Consider the following 21,904-nt stretch of genomic DNA (forward strand, 5'->3'; position numbering starts at 1 on the left):
TACCTTCATCATACATCTCTGGCTTAAAAATAATTGGCATGGGGAAAATACACATAAAAGTGCAACACACTGAATGCAAAACTTTAACATTACTTGATTGTCTTCTTTACTTTATTAAGTATGACGTTTATTTCCTTAAAAGATTAAAGTATGTTACCACATCATATGAAATAACATGACATGCGTGTCACTGGCAATTTCTAAACACATGTGGAAAGCCACCCTTAGACTGTGTGGACAAATATTTTACATACCTATGATATACAATGCACAACATTTTAGCTTACTTTTACTCCCACATTAAAATGTTACATTTGGTTTATTGACACAACCAACACAAAACAGGTTTTAAAGTATTTTATTTTAGAACCATACAAAAATAAAATACAACACATTTTGGCCCTTGCCCACTTAACCTCCTTAAAGGGGTATTCAACTTTAAATGAGTTTCAATTAATCCCGTTTCCAATAAGAAGGGGATTCAGTAAAACAAAGTTGAAAACCACTATAAACTACCATAGTTTACTACTAGGCACTTCAAATTGAAGAACAGATAGTGCAAATGAGTCCTCCTGTTGTCTTGCATTGCATACATATTTGGAAAAATGTAAAGTAAACTAGGGTTGTTTTACATGGAGAACTACAAACTCTATACTATATCGTACGTCAGCTGTCTGTGCCAAGAGCAAAATAAAGCATTACTCTTTGGGTCTGATAAGACTTTCAAAATAAGTAACATTGGTTACAGTAAGCACAGTAATTTACTGTGGCTAATTGAATCGCTTGGGGCTATCCTATTAGCCCCCATGTTGGCACTAATCGGGGATTATGTTTTGCCTGTCTGATCGCGGCCGCAAAAAAAACAGACTTTTTGCAGATCCTGTGTGTTTTTCAATTAGGCACTCAGTTTCGTGTGGGAAAAAAAAGGGGGGGGGGGGGGGGGGGGTGTCGTGATTTTTGCCCAATGCTCACTATCGGCCAAGTCAATTCATCACATTTTTAGTGTGGAAAAATTCCTTTTGAGTGATAAGATAGGATAAGACAAAGATAAGACCCCGTATCCATGTGTTTTTGCAATAGCAGCTGCAAAAAAATAGGTTCAGTTATCACAGATTTCTTTTCTTCCGCATCGGGCAGGTGAAAAAAAAAAAAATCAACGTTGCTGCTGGCTGTCTGAGCTAACTGAATAGCCCCCAGTGGATCAATTAGCTGCAGTAAATTAGTGCGGTTAATTGAATATCCACCTAAGAACACTGTGTGTATTGTCTAACAGACCAAGGAAGAGAATTAAAACATAAATAAATAAAAATACACCATATTATATCCTGCAACACTCATGAAGGTGCTCTAAACATTATACAATTTTATTTTTGTATTAGGCATTTAAACCAACCCACTTGCGAACCATTTCTAATGCCAAAAGTGAAATTAAGAGTATGCACTTTCCTTTGCGACGTAAATTAAAATTATGAGCGGATGGTGCAAAGGCTCCTCTTCCGCAACACATTAGTTAACTAATATCTTAGTAGTAAGTGTAACACAAACAAACAAGTACATAGCCGCTGTTAAAGTGGACTTGTCACCCACAATGGTGCTTCATGCTACACAGACAGGTCCCACTTTCTAGGTTCACACTTTGCATGTAAGCATGGCCAAATGCCTAATCACCAACACTTTTTTTCTTACGCTTACAGGATTGCATGTAGAGGCTTGGCTAACACTGCATGAGCACTGCAAGTATTTGTTAGAACTGATGATCTCATGCATAGCAGGATTTAAACATATCCTCATTTAACAAAGTACATATCACAACATTAAATCATGGTGAAATTTAAGTGCTAGAATATAAAATTAAAATACAGGTGGCCTTCATGCAAAGTTGTAGCGTGTTATTTGCAATACCAAAACAACTTATTGTATGTATTGGTGCTCAAAGAGGAATAGCTGGAAATGCTTGCAACCATAATCATAGATATACAAGTATACCCAGGCAATACTGCATTAACAACTTTGTGGACCTATATGTAGGGGAATGGCTATATTCTGTATGTTGGTTAATTATTTTTCTAGTCAAGTAAACACTTCAATGTCATACAAAGCATGGATACGCTATGGCAGACTGTTGTAGCTCATACTTACCTACTTTCCCAAAATCTCCACGAGAATCCAGACTCCTGGAGAGTGTAGGCATTGTTCCAGCATGCGATTCAAGTCATCATGCCCAGAAGACCCACTTTGCTGGGATTGAATTATGATATTGTGACACTAGCCCCTGCTGTACAAATCCGCAAGCTGCGGCTTTGATAGGAAGGGCTGTGCTCGTATTTCCCACCTGGCTGCTCTGTGCAGGATTCTTCTGGGGTCTTATTGGTGAGGACAGTAAGTATTCTCTAGCTACATGTTACAAAGACCTACAGAAGGGGTTTTCAGACACATCCAAATGCAAGACAATAAAGTCCAGATATAAATAGATATGCAAATTTATCATTTACATATTCTTGTATCTTTATAAATATTTTCTCCAAAAGTTTTTAGTTCCCTATGTCGGAGAATGATCACTATGCAGTGTGAAGCAACAGTAAACACTTCATATACTCATGGCAGTGATAAAGCATGATCATAGTCAGAGCTTGGAATGAAACATTCCACCAGTCCGGGTAAACAATATAAAGTCTCTCACATTGTTGCTTTCCTGGTCTCCTTCACATACAAAAAGGTGCATAAGGGACAAAGTACAAACATTTTAAACTGCAAACAATTGTGCATGTTTTTACACATGCTCCATGTGTCTCAGCTAACATCTCCCCACTTGGCTATGCCACATAGGTCTTCACCACCATCTGTATGGGTTTCTGGCATACTGGACATCCCTTGCGTGTCTTCTGCAGACTACGTGCACATAAAAAGCATGTCACCATGTGGCCAGTACGACCATGTATCACATTGCCATTACGAGGCCGTCGCTGGCAAAGCTTGCATGGCTCCAGCAAAGGACGGTTAGAGTCCAGTGATGCTTCATCAGACTGGTAACTGAGAAGTGTGTCCGTACTTTCTGAGAGTATTCTGATGTTTGATGCCAAGTCTAGCGGCTCTAAGAAAGGTGCTTGCAAATTGCTGCAAGGGGCTTGTACACGCACCATGGGAGCAGATAAGGTTCTGCGACAGTCAGGAACATCAATGCCACTGTCGCTTTCCCGGGAATTGACAACTGCAGGAAATGCTGGTGTGGAAAGGGTATGGGTGAGACGTGGGCAGTCTGCATACCAGTCTTTACGTAATGCCCAGCAGCGGAAGCAGTAACGCTTCACTGGCGAGTTCAATTTATGGCAACTTGTGCACTGCCAGCAGTCCTGAAGAGAGAGAGAAAGCACCAATTACCTTTAACTTATATTTCAATAGCAAAAGAAAAAAAACAACAAAAAAAAAACCCAACATGGTGACTGGACAGTAACCAAAAGCCCACAATTCAGTGATATAGAGAATGTGCAGAGTGAGCATCAGTGTCCATGGAGAGGAGTCCACTGCTGTAAAACTGCTTAGAGGTTGGAGAGTGTTGTCCATATAGAAATAGGTTGTGCAGGTTAAATATAAAGCTATATATTTTAATACAATACAAAGAACCATGACATACAGAAGAACCAGTATAAACATGAAACAAATAAAAGCTGATCATTTAAAATATACAATATGTAATAAAAAGTCTTAAAATAGTCCAGCATGGACACCAAGCACACCTGACCAAATTGAGAATATCAGAGAGACTTTTAAAGGAGAGCAATAATCAAGGAGCAAAAAACCATTGTTATTATGCAAATATTTGAAACACTGGGGTCGACTCAATTCAGCGCGATGCTATTAGCTCTGGGAAGGAGGTCACGGAGCTATTCAATTCAGCACGCTGTTATGTCTGAGAATGCCAGTACTCGCGGGTGTTTAGTCGCGATACCAGGCATTCTCAGACTTAAGAGGCCTGCTGCCATGCTGTTTGCCCCGCTCTAAGGCACAAAATCACACTGCCACACTAGTTTTGATGGATCTTTGTTCGCACCTCAGGAGGGTTGAGAACAGAAATCCTGTAAATTGGACTTAAATTGAATAGCTCCGGGACCACCTCCTCGGTGCTATTAACAGCGCACTGAATTGGATAGACCCCATTGAGAAAACAAATGCCCAAGTCCATGTAGATGCTGATGGTGGCTATAAACAAAATTAAATGGGTTAAAACCTTTAAGAACAAACAATCCCAATCTGTTATGTAACCGCAGCCAGCTCCTAATATATGGTAAATTAGTTATTATACTGTGCACCATTTACGGGAAACTGCTGTGTTGATGTGCTGCTGCCAGCTTCAACCAACTCCTGATTAACTCCAGACTTGTGCTTTACACACACACCTAACATTGTCAGCACTGCATACCATGTACCCAGATTGGGATCACGGTCCGTTGCGCTTTACAACTGGAAAAGGCAGCAATAAAACAAAACTGGGTAAAATCAGACAAAGGTGGGAAGGCCCTGCTCACTTGCTTACAATCTATGGCTGCTGGCTACAGATAATAGGATTTTAATTACCTACCGGTAAAGCCTTTTCTCTTAGTTCATAGAGGATACTGGGGTCCACATTAGTACCATGGGGTATAGACAGGTCTCCTAGGAGCCTTGGGCACTATGAAATCAATAGTGTGCACTGGCTCCTCCCTCTATGCCCCTCCTACCAGACTCAGTCTAGAAACTGTGCCTGAGGAGACTGACATATCCTGAGGAAGGATGTAACAGAACAGTGGTGAGATTCGAACCAGCACACACAAACAAGAGGAAAACCATACTAACCAACTTGGAACAGGAACAGCAACAGCAGAACCAACATTACTTAAAGTAACAGTGCAGGATAAACGAAGCACTGGGCGGGCGCACAGTATCCTCTACGGGCTACGAGAAAAGGATTTACCGGTAGGTAATTAAAATCCTATTTTCTCTTACGTCCTAGAGGATACTGGGGTCCACATTAGTACCATGGGGATGTACCAAAGCTCCCAAACCGGATGGGAGAGTGCTGAGATTCCTGCAGAACAGATTTACCAAACTGAAGGTCCTCAGAGGCCAAAGTATCGAACTTGTAGAACTTCGTAAACGTGTTCGAACCCGACCAAGTAGCTGCTCGGCAGAGTTGTAGAGTCGAGACACACCGGGCAGCCGCCCAGGAAGTACCCACCGACCTAGTAGAGTGGGCATGAACAGATTTTTGAACCGGCAATCTTGCCGATTAATAAGCACGCTGGATAGTAAACCTAATCCAGCGAGCAATAGACTGCTTTGAAGCAGGACACTCAATTTTATTGGGATCAGAGAGAACAAACAGCGAGTCAGATTTCCTGTGATGAGCTGTCCACTTCACGTAGATCTTCAAAGCCCTCACAACATCCAAGGACTTTGATGTAGCAGAGGTGTCAGTAAGCAATGGAACCACAATAGGTTGGTTGATATGAAACGCAGACACCACCTTAGGAAGAAATTGCTGACGAGTTCTGAGTTCAGCTCTATCTTCATGAAAAATCAAATAGGGGCTTTTGTGAGACAACGCCCCCAGCTCCGACACGCGCCTTGCAAAAGCCAAGGCCAACAGTGTGACGGCCTTCCACGTAAAACTTTACGTCAACATCCTGTAAAGGCTCAAACCATTCCGATTGTAGGAACTGCAACACCACGTTGAGATCCCAAGGTGCCGTAGGAAGCACAAAGGGCAGTTGGATGTGCAGAACCCCTGCAAAAATGTCTGAACCTCAGGGATAGAAGCCAATTATTTCTGGAAGAAAATGGATGAGGCCGAAATCTGGACCTTCGAAGGAGCCCAAACCAACACCCGACTGTAGAAAAAGGAGAAAACATCCCAGTTAAAATTCCACTGCAGGAAATTTCCTGTTTTCACACTACGAGACATTTTTTCCAAATACGGTGGTAATGTCTAGACGTTACCCCTTTTCTGGCTTGGATCAGGGTTGGAATAACCTTGTTCGGAATGTATTTACGGGCTAAAATTTGACACTCAACTTCCATGCCGTCAAACGTAGCCGTGGTAAGTCCCGATAGACGAACGGCCCCTGTTGTAGAAGATCCTCTCGAAGAGGCAGAGGCCACGGGTCCTCTAGGAGCATCTCCAGTAGATCCACGTACCAGGCCCTTCTTGGCCAATACGGAGAAATGAGAATTGCTTGAACCTTTTCCCTCTTTATTCTTTTGATAATTCTTGGGATCAGTGTAAGAGGTGGAAACACGTAAACCATTTGGTAGACCCATGGAGTCACCAGAGCGTCCCCCAACACTGCTTGCGGGTCCCTAGACCTGGAACAATACCGCTTTAGTTTCTTGTTGAAATGAGAGGCCATCATGTCTATCTGTGGAATCACCCACCGACTTGTTAAGGACTCGAACACCTGCGGGTGAAGGCCCCACTCCCCTGGGTGGAGGTCGTGTCTGCTGAGGAAGTCCACTTCCCAGTTGTCTACTTCCGGAATGAAGATTGCCAACAGCGCCACCGCGTGTCTTTCTGCCCAGAGGAGAATTCTTGTTACCTCTGACATTGCTGCTCTGCTCTTCGTTCCGCCCTGTCGGTTTATGTACGTTACTGCAGTCACATTGTCCGACTGAACCTGAATAGCATGATTTTGAAGATACGATGCAAGTAGCAGGGCTTTGTATATGGCCCTTAGTTCCAGAATGTTGATCGGAAGAATGGTTTCCTGACTTAACCATTTTCCCTGGAACTGTTCCCCCTGGGTGACTGCTCCCCAAACTCTGAGGCTTGCATCAGGTTAGCAGAACCTAATTTTGAATCCCGAACCTTCGACCCTCGGTCAGGTGAGAAGTCTGAAGCCACCACAGAAGAGAGATCCTGGCTTTTGGTGACAGACTTATCCTCTGGTGCATGTGAAGATGCGATCCGGACCATTTGTACAGCAGATCCAGCTGGAAGGGCCTCGCACGAAACCTTCCGTACTGCAGAGCCTCGCAAGAGGCGACCATCTTCCCCAGAAGGCGAATGCATAGATGCACAGATATCTGGGCTGGTTTTAGGACATCCCGCACCATCGACTGGATTAGCAATGCTTTATCCAATGGAAAGAATACCTTCTGTTACTCCGTATCCAGTATCATCCCCAGAAACGGAAGCCTCCGTGTTGGTTCCAGGTGGGATTTTGGTAGGTTCAGAATCCATCCGTGATACTAAAGCAGCTGGGTTGAGAGGGCAATGCTGTCCAACAACTTCTGCCTGGAAGGCACTTGGCACTTTTATCAGCAGGTCGTCCAGGTATGGAATTATGTTCACTCCCTGTTTGCGGAGTAGAAACATCTCTGCCTCACCTTGGTGAACTCCCTCGGTGCCGTGGAGAGACCAAATGGCAGGGCCTAGAATTGGTAGGGACAGTCCTGTAGTGCACACCTTAGAGAAGCCTGATGAGGCAGCCAAATCGGAATATGAAGGTACGCATCCTTGATGTCCAGAGACACCAGGAATTGCCCCTCCTCCAGACCTGAGATCACCGCTCTCAGAGACTCCATCTTGAACTTGAACACCCTTAAAAACGGGTTTAGTGATTTGAGGTTTAAAATGGGCCTTACTGAACCGTCCGGTTTCGGCACCACAAACAGGTTGGAGTAAAAACCCTTGTTTTGTAGTTAAAGTGGAACTGGCTCAATGACCTGAGTCTGTACCAGTTTTTGAATTGCTGCCTGTAAAGTCAAACTTGCTTCCGGAGAAGCTGGTAAGCCTGATTTGAAGAATCTGTGACGTGGGAGTCCCTGAAACTCCAGTCTGTGACCCAGGGATCCTGGCAAGATGTTGCCCAAACGTGACTGAAATAATGAAACCTAGCTCCCACCTGCCTGTCTTCCAGGCAGTGCAGACCACAGTCATGCTGAAGGCTTTGGAGGAAGCGGACCCGGAGTTCTGTTCCCGAGAACCTGCAGCTGCTGGTTTTCTGGGTTTACCTCTATTACATTTGAAGGCTGTAGAAAAACCTTTGGATTTGCCTTTGAATTTTGCTGTCCGAAAGGACTGCAGAGATGGAGCAGAGTAGTTTTTTCTAGCTGGGGATGCTGCGGAAGGAAGGTATGTAGACTTACCCGCCGTAGCCTTGGATATCCACTTATCCAGTTCATCTCCAAAAAGGGCCTCACCTGTGAATGGTAGGTTTTCCACGCCTTTCCTGGAATCCGCAGTCCTCTGGCGTAGCCACAAGCCCCTGCGTGCTGACACTGCCATGGCAGTGGTGCGTGCGTTGAGCAAACCAATTTCCTTTATGGCCTCCACCATTAAGTTAGTCTTGAATATGCTGCAGGAGTAAAACTATCTCCCCTCTGGGTAAGGTATCCAATCCGTCAATTAGATTACCTGACCACTTTGCAATGCTTTAGTGATTCATGCACAAGCAATAGTGGGTCTCCGGGCCACCCTAGCAGCAGTGTATAACGATTTGAGAGTGTTCTCAATCTTGTGGTCAGCTGTGTCCTTTTAGGATGCTGCCCCAGGAACATGTAAGACTATCTTACGTGACAACTTCCATACAGATGCGTCCAACACTCGGCGGGTTTTCCCATTTCTTTCCATCTTCCAGAGGAAAGGGAAAGGATGTAATTAATCTTTTAGGGATCTGAAATTTTTTTATCAGGCTTAGCCGAAGTTTCTTCAAACCGGGCATTAAATTCCTTTGATGCAGGAAAAGTAGCTGAGGATTTCTTTTTTACATTAAAATAAGATTCCTCCTCTCTTTGTTCTCGTTCTTTTTTCTTCCTGTCTCTTTTCTTTTCCACTCTCTCGCTCCCCTAGGCTGGTCGGCCACACCATAAGCCTGAGGGACTCTCTATTTTCATACACTAGTTCTGTTATCTTGCTTACTTAAAAAAAATAAGATTTACTCGCCTGCTTGCTAGATAATTCCTTTTCTGGGTTATTATATGTACCGTAATTTTTACTGTTCTGGTTCAACATTCTGACTGTGTATGACTGTAAATCGACTAATAAACCTTTAAAAATAAAAATAAAAAAAAGATTCCTCCTCTACCTCCGCCGTCTTGTCAGGAATGTGCAGGACATTTCTGATAGCCTCTTCACCCTCCTCTGGATCGTATGTATCCTCATCAATATCATCCTGCATGAGCTGGGCCAGAGTACCCTTTTGTGGGCAAAAGGCGGGGGTTTGAGACGCTGGTATGGGAACTGAATCTCTATTCATCAGGTCATCCATAGACTGGCTTAAAATCCACGTCTCTCATTATGGAATCATTTAGTAGAAATATTAGATATCATCCCTTTAATGGAAGCTAACCATGGGAGTTCAGCCCCACTAGTTTGATGATGTGCACTATCAGGGAGTACAGGGAAGAGAGTCTCCGGGCAAGGAAAGACACTCAGCTGTGCAGGAAACAGTCCCTGAACATGGTAACGTGAAGGGAGACACACACACCCACAGACAGAAGGGGAAAAATAAGAATTTACTCACCGGTAATTCTATTTCTCGTAGTCCGTAGTGGATGCTGGGTACTCCGTAAGGACCATGGGGAATAGACGGGCTCCGCAGGAGACTGGGCACTCTTAAAAGAAAGATTAGGTACTACATCTGGTGTGCACTGGCTCCTCCCTCTATGCCCCTCCTCCAGACCTCAGTTAGGGAAACTGTGCCCGGAAGAGCTGACATTACTAGGAAAGGATTTGGAATCCAAGGTAAGACTCATACCAGCCACACCAAATCACACTGTACAACTTGTGATAACTATACCCAGTTAACAGTATGAACAACAACTGAGCCTCATTTAACAGATGGCTCATAACAAAACCCTATAGTTAAGCAATAACTATATACATGTATTGCAGAAAGTCCGCACTTGGGACGGGCTCCCAGCATCCACTACGGACTACGAGAAATAGAATTACCGGTGAGTAAATTCTTATTTTCTCTGACGTCCTAGTGGATGCTAGGTACTCCGTAAGGACCATGGGGATTATACCAAAGCTCCCAAACGGGCGGGAGAGTGCGGATGACTCTGCAGCACCGAATGAGCAAACTCAAGGTCCTCCTCAGCCAGGGTATCAAACTTGTAGAATTTTGCAAAAGTGTTTGATCCCGACCAAGTAGCAGCTCGGCAAAGTTGTAAAGCCGAGACCCCTCGGGCAGCCGCCCAAGAAGAGCCCACCTTCCTCGTGGAATGTGCTTTTACTGATTTAGGATGCGGCAGTCCAGCCGCAGAATGTGCAAGTTGAATTGTGCTACAGATCCAGCGAGCAATAGTCTGCTTAGAAGCAGGAGCACCCAGCTTGTTGGGTGCATGCAGGATAAACAGCGAGTCGGTTTTCCTGACTGTAGCCGTCCTGGAAACATAGATTTTCAGGGCCCGGACTACATCCAGCAACTTGGAATCCTCCAAGTCCCGAGTAGCCGCAGGCACCACAATAGGTTGGTTCAAATGAAACGCTGATACCACCTTTGGGAGAAATTGGGGACGAGTCCTCAATTCTGCCCTGTCCATATGGAAAATCAGATATGGGCTTTTACAGGACAAAGCCGCCAATTCTGACACACGCCTAGCTGAGGCCAAGGCCAACAGCATGACTACCTTCCACGTGAGATACTTCAACTCCACGGTCTGAAGTGGCTCAAACCAATGTGATTTTAGGAAATCCAACACAACGTTGAGATCCCAAGGTGCCACTGGAGGCACAAAAGGGGGCTGAATATGCAGCACTCCCTTAACAAACGTCTGAACTTCAGGCAGTGAAGCCAGTTCTTTTTGAAAGAAAATAGACAGGGACGAAATCTGGACTTTAATGGATCCCAATTTTAGGCCCATAGTCACTCCTGACTGTAGGAAGTGCAGAAATCGACCCAGCTGAAATTCCTCTGTTGGGGCCTTCCTGGCCTCACACCAAGCAACATATTTTCGCCATATGCGGTGATAATGTTTTGCTGTCACATCCTTCCTAGCTTTAATCAGCGTAGGAATGACTTCATCTGGAATGCCCTTTTCCATTAGGATCCTGGCGTTCAACCGCCATGCCGTCAAACGCAGCCGCGGTAAGTCTTGGAACAGACAGGGCCCCTGCTGCAGCAGGTCCTGTCGGAGCGGCAGAAGCCAAGGGTCCTCTGAGATCATTTCTTGTAGTTCCGGGTACCAAGTTCTTCTTGGCCAATCCGGAACGATGAGTATAGTTCTTACTCCTCTCTTTCTTATAATCCTCAGTACCTTTGGTATGAGAGGAAGAGGAGGGAACACATAAACCGACTGGTACACCCACGGTGTCACTAGAGCGTCCACAGCTATAGCCTGAGGGTCCCTTGACCTGGCGCAATATCTTTTTAGCTTTTTATTGAGGCGGGACGCCATCATGTCCACCTGTGGCCTTTCCCAACGATTTACAATCAGCTTGAAGACTTCTGGATGAAGTCCCCACTCTCCCGGGTGGAGGTCGTGCCTGCTGAGGAAGTCTGCTTCCCAGTTGTCCACTCCCGGAATGAACACCGCTGACAGTGCTAGCACGTGATTCTCCGCCCATCGAAGAATCCTTGTGGCTTCTGCCATCGCCATCCTGCTTCTTGTGCCGCCCTGTCGGTTTACATGGGCGACCGCCGTGATGTTGTCTGACTGAATCAGCACCGGTTGGTTTTGAAGCAAGGGTTCTGCTTGACTCAGGGCATTGTAAATGGCCCTTAGTTCCAGAATATTTATATGTAGGGAAGTCTACTGACTCGACCACTGTCCTTGGAAGATTTTTCCCTGAGTGACTGCCCCCCAACCTCGGAGGCTTGCATCCGTGGTCACTAGGACCCAGTCCTGAATGCCGAATCTGTGGCCCTCGAGAAGATGAGCACTCTGCAGCCACCACAGCAGAGACACCCTGGCCCTCGGGAACAGGGTGATCAACCGATGCATCTGAAGATGCGATCCGGACCACTTGTCTAACAGATCCCACTGAAAGTGGTTTCAGGAGGTCCCTGACCAGAGATGACAATTCCTGGGCCTTCTCCTCCGGGAGAAACACCTTCTTCTGTTCTGTGTCCAGAATCATGCCCAAGAACAGCAGACGCGTCGTAGGAATCAGCTGCGACTTTGGGATAATCAGAATCCAGCCGTGCTGCTGTAGCACTTCCCGAGATAGTGCTACTCCGACTAACAACTGCTCCTTGGACCTTGCCTTTATAAGGAGATCGTCCAAGTACGGGATAATTATAACTCCCTTCTTTCGAAGGAGTATCATCATTTCGGCCATTACCTTGGTAAATACCCTCGGTGCCGTGGACAGACCAAACGGCAACGTCTGGAATTGGTAATGACAGTCCTGTACCACAAAACTGAGGTACTCCTGGTGAGGTGGGTAAATGGGGACATGTAGGTAAGCATCCTTGATGTCCAGTGACACCATAAAATCCCCCTCTTCCAGGCTTGCAATAACCGCCCTGAGCGATTCCATTTTGAACTTGAACTTCCCTATATAAGTGTTCAAGGATTTCAATTTTAGAATGGGTCTCACCGAACCGTCTGGTTTCGCTACCACAAACATTGTGGAATAGTAACCCCGTCCCTGTTGAAGGAGGGGAACTTTGATTATCACCTGCTGAAGGTACAGCTTGTGAATTGCCGCCAGTACTACCTCCCTTTCCTTGGGAGCAGCTGGCAAGGCTGATTTGAGGTAACGGCGAGGGGGAGACGCCTCAAACTCCAGCTTGTATCCCTGAGATACCACCTGTAGAACCCAGAGATCCACCTGTGAGCGAACCCACTGGTCGCTGAAGTTCCGGAGACGCGCCCCCACCGCACCTGGTTCCACCTGTGGAGCCCCAGCGTCATGCGGTGGACTTAGTGGAAGCAGGGGATGATTTTTGTTCCTGGGAACTGGCTAACTGGTGCAGCTTTTTCCCTCTACCACTGCCTCTGGGCAGAAAGGATGCGCCTCTGACCCGCTTGCCTTTCTGAGGCCGAAAGGACTGTACTTGATAATATGGTGCTTTCTTATGCTGTGAGGGAACCTGAGGTAAAAAAGTCGACTTCCCAGCTGTTGCTGTGGATACAAGGACCGAGAGACCGTCCCCAAACAATTCCTCACCCTTATAAGGCAAAACCTCCATGTGCCTTTTAGAATCAGCATCACCTGTCCACTGCCGAGTCCATAATACTCTCCTGGCAGAAATGGACATTGCATTAATTCTAGATGCCAGCCGGCAAATGTCCCTCTGTGCATCCCTCATATATAAGACTACGTCTTTAATATGCTCTATGGTTAGCAAAATAGTATCCCTGTCCAGGGAATCTATGTTATCTGACAGGGTATCAGACCAAGCAGCTGCAGCACTACACATCCATGCTGAAGCAATTGCAGGTCTCAGTATTGTACCTGAGTGTGTATACACAGACTTCAGGATAGCCTCCTGCTTTCTATCTGCAGGCTCCTTTAAGGCGGCCGTGTCCTGAGACGGCAGTGCCACCTTTTTTGATAAGCGTGTGAGCGCTTTGTCCACCCTAGGGGATGTTTCCCAACGTAACCTGTCCGCTGGCGGGAAAGGGTACGCCATTAGTAACCTCTTAGAAATTACTAATTTCTTATCTGGGGAACACCACGCTTCTTCACACAATTCATTTAACTCATCAGATGGGGGAAAAGTCACTGGCTGCTTTTTCTCCCCAAACATAATACCCTTTTTAGTGGTAACCGGGTTAATGTCAGAAATGTGCAACACATTTTTCATAGCCGTAATCATGCATCGGATGGCCCTTGTGGACTGTACATTTGTCTCATCCTCGTCTACACTGGAGTCAGACTCCGTGTCGACATCTGTGTCTGCCATCTGAGGTAGCGGGCGTTTTTGAGCCCCTGATGGCCTCTGAGATGCCTGGGCAGGCGCGGGCTGAGATGCCGGCTGTCCCAAAGCTGCGTCATCGAACCTTTTATGCAAGGAGTTGACACTGTCGGTTAATACCTTCCACATATCCATCCACTCTGGTGTTGGCCCCGCAGGGGGCGACATCACACTTATCGGCACCTGCTCCGCCTCCACGTAAGCGTCCTCCTCAAACATGTCGACACAGCCGTACCGACACACCGCACACACACAGGGAATGCTCTGACTGAGGACAGGACCCCACAAAGTCCTTTGGGGAGACAGAGAGGGAGAATGCCAGCACACACCAGAGCGCTATATAACAGAGGGATTTACACTAACACAAAGTGAATTTTCCCCCAATAGCTGCTTATATCACCTTTTGCGCCTAAATTTATGTGCCCCCCTCTCTTTTTTACCCTTCTTGTAGTGTATACTGCAGGGGAGAGCCTGGGGAGCGTCCTTCCAGCGGAGCTGTGAAGAAAAAATGGCGCCAGTGTGCTGAGGGAGATAGCCCCGCCCCCTCCGCGGCGGGCTTCTCCCGCTTTTTTAATAATGTGTATGGCAGGGGATTAGGCACATTATACAGTTTAAAACTGTATTATGTGCACATTTGCCAAAAAATAAGATTTTACTCACCAGTAAATCTATTTCTCGTAGTCCGTAGTGGATGCTGGGTACTCCGTAAGGACCATGGGGAATAGACAGGCTCTGCAGGAGACTGGGCACTTCTTTAAAGAAAAGATTAGGTACTACATCTGGTGTGCACTGGCTCCTCCCTCTATGCCCCTCCTCCAGACCTCAGTTAGGGAAACTGTGCCCGGAAGAGCTGACATTACAAGGAAAGGATTTGGAATCCAGGGTAAGACTCATACCAGCCACACCAATCACACCGTACAACTCGTGATAACTATACCCAGTTAACAGTATGAACAACAACTGAGCCTCATTAAACTGATGGCTCAGAACAAAAAACCCTATAATTAAGCAATAACTATATACAAGTTTTGCAGAATTCCGCACTTGGGACGGGCTCCCAGCATCCACTACGGACTACGAGAAATAGATTTACCGGTGAGTAAAATCTTCTTTTCTCTGACGTCCTAGTGGATGCTGGGTACTCCGTAAGGACCATGGGGATTATACCAAAGCTCCCAAACGGGCGGGAGAGTGCGGATGACTCTGCAGCACCGAATGAGCAAACTCGAGGTCCTCCTCAGCCAGGGTATCAAACTTGTAGAATTTTGCAAACGTGTTCGATCCCGACCAGGTAGCAGCTCGGCAAAGTTGTAAAGCCGAGACCCCTCGGGCAGCCGCCCAAGAAGAGCCCACCTTCCTCGTGGAATGGGCTTTGACTGATTTAGGATGCGGCAGTCCAGCCGCAGAATGTGCAAGTTGAATCGTGCAACAGATCCAGCGAGCAATAGTCTGCTTAGAAGCAGGAGCACCCAGCTTGTTGGGTGCATGCAGGATAAACAGCGAGTCAGTTTTTCTGACTCTAGCCGTCCTGGAAACATAGATTTTCAGGGCCCGGACTACATCCAGCAACTTGGAAGCCTCCAAGTCCCGAGTAGCCGCAGGCACCACAATAGGTTGGTTCAAATGAAACGCTGATACCACCTTAGGGAGAAATTGGGGACGAGTCCTCAATTCTGCCCTGTCCATATGGAAGATCAGATAGGGGCTTTTACATGACAAAGCCGCCAATTCTGACACACGCCTAGCCGAAGCCAAGGCCAAAAGCATGACCACTTTCCACGTGAGATATTTCAACTCCACGGTCTGAAGTGGCTCAAACCAATGTGATTTTAGGAAATCCAACACAACGTTGAGATCCCAAGGTGCCACTGGAGGCACAAAAGGGGGCTGAATGTGCAGCACTCCCTTAACAAACGTCTGAACTTCAGGCAGTGAAGCCAGTTCTTTTTGAAAGAAAATAGACAGGGCCGAAATCTGGACTTTAATGGATCCCAATTTTAGGCCCATAGTCACTCCTGACTGTAGGAAGTGCAGAAATCGACCCAGCTGAAACTCTTCTGTTGGGGCCTTCATAGCCTCACACCAAGCAACATATTTTCGCCATATGCGGTGATAATGTTTTGCTGTCACATCCTTCCTAGCTTTTATCAGCGTAGGAATGACTTCAACCGGAATGCCCTTTTTCATCAGGATCCGACGTTCAACCGCCATGCCGTCAAACGCAGCCGCGGTAAGTCTTGGAACAGACAGGGCCCCTGCTGTAGCAGGTCCTGTCGGAGCGGCAGAGGCCAAGGGTCCTCTGAGATCATTTCTTGTAGTTCCGGGTACCAAGTCCTTCTTGGCCAATCTGGAACGATGAGTATAGTTCTTACTCCTCTCTTTCTTATTATCCTCAGTACCTTTGGTATGAGAGGAAGAGGAGGGAACACATAAACCGACTGGTACACCCACGGTGTCACTAGAGCGTCCACAGCTATCGCCTGAGGGTCCCTTGACCTGGCGCAATATCTTTTTAGCTTTTTGTTGAGGCGGGACGCCATCATGTCCACTTGTGGCCTTTCCCAACGATTTACAATCAGCTGGAAGACTTCTGAATGAAGTCCCCACTCTCCCGGGTGGAGGTCGTGCCTGCTGAGGAAGTCTGCTTCCCAGTTGTCCACTCCCGGAATGAACACTGCCGACAGTGCTATCACGTGATTTTCCGCCCATCGGAGAATCCTTGTGGCTTCTGCCATCGCCATCCTGCTTCTTGTGCCGCCCTGTCGGTTTACATGGGCGACCGCCGTGATGTTGTCTGACTGAGTCAGCACCGGCTGGTTTTGAAGCTGGGGTTTTGCCTGACTTAGGGCATTGTAAATGGCCCTTAGTTCCAGAATATTTATGTGTAGGGAAGCCTCCTGACTCGACCATTGTCCTTGGAAGTTTCTTCCCTGCGTGACTGCCCCCCAACCTCGGAGGCTTGCATCAGTGGTCACCAGGACCCAGTCCTGAATGCCGAATCTGCGGCCCTCGAGAAGATGAGCACTCTGCAGCCACCACAGCAGAGACACCCTGGCCCTCGGGGACAGGGTGATCAGCCGATGCATCTGAAGATGCGATCCGGACCACTTGTCTAACAGATCCCACTGAAAGATCCTTGCATGGAACCTGCCGAAGGGAATCGCTTCGTAAGAAGCTACCATCTTTCCCAGGACTCGCGTGCAGTGATGCACCGACACCTGTTTTGGTTTCAGGAGGTCTCTGACCAGAGATGACAACTCCTTGGCCTTCTCCTCCGGGAGAAACACCTTCTTCTGTTCTGTGTCCAGAATCATACCCAGGAACAGCAGACGCGTCGTAGGAACCAGCTGCGACTTTGGGATATTCAGAATCCAGCCGTGCTGTTGTAGCACTTCCTGAGATAGTGCTACTCCGACCAACAACTGCTCCCTGGACCTCGCCTTTATAAGGAGATCGTCCAAGTACGGGATAATTATAACACCCTTCATTCGAAGGAGTATCATCATTTCGGCCATTACTTTGGTAAATACCCTCGGTGCCGTGGACAGACCAAACGGCAACGTCTGGAATTGGTAATGGCAGTCCTGTACCACAAAACGGAGGTACACCTGGTGAGGTGGGTAAATGGGGACATGTAGGTAAGCATCCTTATACAAAGGTATACATATAGAAAGGTATACATATTGCAGCCCAGGGCGCCCCCCCCAGCGCCCTGCACCCACCAGTGACCGGAGCGTGTGGTGTGCTGTGGGAGCAATGGCGCACAGCTGCAGTGCTGTGCGCTACCTTATTGAAGACCGGAGTCTTCAGCCGCCGATTTTCTCCTGGTTCTTCAGTCTTCTGGCTCTGCAAGGGGGACGGCGGCGCGGCTCCGGGAACGGACGATCGAGGTCGGGCCCTGTGTTCGATCCCTCTGGAGCTAATGGTGTCCAGTAGCCTTAGAAGCACAAGCTAGCTGCAAGCAGGTAGGTATGCTTCTCTCCCCTCAGTCCCTCGTAGCAGTGAGTCTGTTGCCAGCAGATCTCACTGAAAATAAAAAACCTAACAAATACTTTCTTTTCTAGTAAGCTCAGGAGAGCCCACTAGGTGCATCCAGCTCTGGCCGGGCACAGATTCTAACTGAGGTCTGGAGGAGGGGCATAGAGGGAGGAGCCAGTGCACACCAGATGTAGTACCTAATCTTTTCTTTAAAGAAGTGCCCAGTCTCCTGCGGAGCCTGTCTATTCCCCATGGTCCTTACGGAGTACCCAGCATCCACTAGGACGTCAGAGAAACAAACACAGTTTAACCCACACACAGCCCTCAGGAAGTGACTGAAATTGGAGCCAGCCACACTACGTCCCTGAAACCAAGTAAAAGTTAGCTGGGTCGCCACACTAAGTCCCTTAATAGGGCTTAGTATACTACACCCCTCCCCCCCTTCCCCTTCTAAGACCCCCTGGTACAGCTGAGGAGACGTGGAGTCTTTGTGGAGGAGCTGAGCTTCCCTTTGATTCCTGCAGAGGGAAAATGCGCTGGTGAGGTGCTGGATCCGCTCGTGAAGCCCCACCCCCTTAATGGCACTCTGCTTCCTGTTTCTTTATACTGGCCTGAGGTAATTTTTATGCTTAACAGAGGGTTAAAACCCTTGTTCGGTATTTAGCTAGTGCGGGTATACATTGGTGGCTCAGCGCGCCCCTTACAGCGGGACACACGTCTTTGTATGTCCTGAGCCCCCTGGAGCGCAGCCTGCACTCAGAGCTGCGCTCCTACCTTTGTGCTGCCATTCCCACCGACAACCCGCTAACCGGGACGTCTGCACTGTACTCACGACTTTTCTATCTTCTGGCTCTGTTAGGGGTGGCGGCGTGCTGCAGGAGGGTACGCTCGCCGTGGTGGGGCTTGCGGATGACTCCCTCAGGAGCTGTGTCCTGTCAGCGGAGAAACAGGACCATTAACTCTTTAGGAAGTTGGGCCGTTCTCCCCCCTAAGTCCCATGAAGCAGGCAGTCTGTTTTCAGGCAGGTCTGATTGGCACCAAACAGAAAATAAATGCAGAATACTCTTCAGGAACTTCCCTAAGCGTGACCGTCTCCTCCGGGCACATTTTCTAAATGGAGTCTGGTAAGAAGGGCATAGAGGGAGGAGCCAGTGCACACTATTGATTTCTTAAAGTGCCCAAGGCTCCCAATGAACCAGTCTATACCCTATGGTACTGTGGACCACAGTATACTCTAGGACGTAAGAGAAACATTGCCTGGGGATACACAAGTACATGGGAACATTCATAATGTGGAACCTAATGCTCAGTAAATTGCATAGCTAGAGAATTTTTTTACATAAAATTACCATATTATTCTAGTAGCTGGCTATGATTACATGATAACAGATTGGGACTGTTTGTTCCTAGAAGGATTTTACCCATTATATTTTTACATTCAGTGTCAGCATTTACATAGATTTGGAATTTATATCTTCCTTAACGTTTGTTTCAGATGGGTGCATAAAAAACAGGATTTTAATACCTACCGGTAAATCCTTTTCTCCTAGTCCGTAGAGGATGCTGGGGTCCACTTCATTACCATGGGGTATAGACAGTTCCGCAGGAGCCATGGGCACGAAGACTTTTTCAGAGTGTGAACTGGCTCCTTCCTCTATGCCCCTCCTCCAGACATCAGTATAGGAACTGTGCCCAGGGAGACGGACATTTCGAGAAAAGGATTTACTTTTAAGTTAATGGTGAGATTCATACTAGCTCACACTTCAACCATGCCGCACACATGGCATTCAACAAAACACATTCCAACGGGCATGAACATTACAGCAATTGTGCTGAAACCATTTGTAACAAATTAACAACTGCAGGTAAAGTACGCACTGGGCTGGGTGCCCAGCATCCTCTACGGACTAGGATAAAAGGATTTACCGGTAGGTATTAAAATCCTGTTTTCTCATGTCCTAGAGGATGCTGGGGTCCGCTTCAGTACCATGGGGTTATACCAAAGCTCCAGTATGGGTGGGAGAGTGCGGATGACTCTGCAGCACCGATTGACCAAACTGTAGGTCCTCATCGGCCAAGGTGTCAAACCTGTAAAACTTAGCAAACGTGTTTGCCCCTGACCAAGAAGCTGCTTGGCAAAGTTGTAATGCAGAGACCCCCTAGGCAGCCGCCCAGGATGAGCCCACCTTTCTAGTAGAATGGGCATTCACCAAATTCGGTATCGGCAATCCTGCCGTGGAATGAGCGTGCTGAATCGTACCTCTGATCCAGCGTGTAATAGTCTGCTTAGAAGCAGGACACCCAATCTTGTTGGGAGCATACAGGACAAAACAGAGCCTCTGTTTTCCGTATCCGAGCCGTTCTTGCGACATAGATTCTCAAAGCCCTGACCACATCCAGAGACTTTGAAGCAGCAAAGGTGTCAGTAGCCATTGGCACCACAATAGATTGGTTTATATGGAAAGAAGAAACCACCTTTGGAAGAAATTGCTGACGAGTTCTTAACTCAGCTCTATCTTCATGAAAAACCAAGTAAGGGCTCTTGTGAGACAAGGACCCTAACTCAGAAACCCTTCTTGCGGATGCCAAAGCCAACAGCATGACCACTTTCTAAGTGAGAAATTTCAACTATCTCCTGGAGAGGTTCAAACCAATCCGATTGAAGAAATCGCAATACCACGTTAAGATCCCATGGTGCCACAGGAGGCACGAATGGAGGTTGAATGTGTAACACCCCTTTCACGAATGTCTGAACTTCTGGAAGGGAGGCCAATTGTTTCTGAAAGAAAACAGACAAGGCCGAAATCTGGACCTTGATTGAACCCAATCGTAGGCCCGCATCCACACCCGCCTGGAGAAAATGGAGAAAACGTCCTAACAAACTCTTCCGTTGGAGTCTTCTTGGTTTCACACCAAGACACATTTTCTCCAAATACGGTGGTAATGTTTAGACGTTATTCCTTTCCTGGCCTGAATAAGAGTGGGAATGACTTTTGGGAATACCCTTTCGGGCTAGGAGCTGGCGCTCAGCCATGCCGTCAAACGTAGCAGCGGAAAGTCTTGATACACGCACAGCCCCTGCTGCAGCAGGTCCTCGCGAAGAGGAAGAGGCCGAGGATCTTCTATGAGCAACTCCTGCAGATCTGGATACCAAGCCCTCCTTGGCCAGTCCTTGGCAATGAGGATCGCTTGAACTCCCGTTCTTCTTATGATTTTGAGAACTTTTGGTGTCAGTGGAAGTGGAGAGAAAACATATACCGACCGAAACACCCACTGGGTCACCAGTGCATCCATTGCTATTGTTTGAGGGTCTCTTGACCTGGAATAATATCTCTGAAGCTTCTTGTTGCAACGAGACGCCATCATGTCTATTTGAGGAATTCCCCAAAGACCTGTCAACTCTGCGTAGACTTCATGGTGGAGGCCCCATTCTCCTGGATGGAGATAGTGTCTGCTGAGGAAGTCTGCTTCCTAGTTGTCCACTCCCGGAATGAAAATTGCAGACAGAGCTTTTGCATGTCTTTCTGCCCAGAGGAGGATCTTTGACACCTCTGCCATTGCCGCTCTGCTTTCCGTTCCGCCCTGACGGTTTATGTACGCGACTGTTGTTACATTGTCCGACTGGATCTGTACGGGTTGATCTTGAAGAAGATGCACCGCTTGTAGAAGGCCGTTGTAAATGGATCAACTCCAGAACGTTTATGTGAAGACAAGATTCTGGACTTGACCATCTTCCTTGGAAGCTCTCCCACCGTGTGACTGCTCCCCAGCCTCGGAGACTTGCATCCATGGTCACCAGGATCCAGTCTTGAATCCCGAACCTGCGTCCCTCTAGGAGGTGAGAACTGTGTAGCCACCACAGGAGCGAAATTCTGGCTCTGGATGACAGGACTATCCTCTAATGCATGTGTAGATGGGATCCGGACCACTTGTCCAATAGGTCCCACTGGAATACTCTGGCATGTAATCGGCCAAACTGTATGGCCTCGTAGGAGGCTACCATCTTTCCCAACAACCGAATGCATTGATGAATCGACACTCTTGTTGGTTTCAGAATCTGTTTGACCATTCTCTGGATTTCC

The 21,904-nt window shown here is 47.3% G+C and overlaps 1 protein-coding gene across 5 annotated transcripts in view; it reads right to left on the minus strand.

Annotated features, from left to right (window-relative positions):
- Positions 1-342: 342 nt before the first annotated feature.
- MDM4 (MDM4 regulator of p53) overlaps positions 343-21,904 on the minus strand; it is a 214,033-nt gene continuing 192,471 nt past the window's right edge. For all 5 annotated transcript variants that reach the window (XM_063955239.1, XM_063955236.1, XM_063955235.1 and 2 more), the window contains one exon: positions 343-3,350. In XM_063955239.1, coding sequence (XP_063811309.1) covers positions 2,814-3,350 — 537 coding nt within the window. In that variant the 3' untranslated portion in view covers positions 343-2,813. The remainder of the gene's footprint in view (positions 3,351-21,904) is intronic.

Source organism: Pseudophryne corroboree, chromosome 2 (assembly GCF_028390025.1).
Source record: "Pseudophryne corroboree isolate aPseCor3 chromosome 2, aPseCor3.hap2, whole genome shotgun sequence".
NCBI lineage: Eukaryota > Metazoa > Chordata > Amphibia > Anura > Myobatrachidae > Pseudophryne > Pseudophryne corroboree.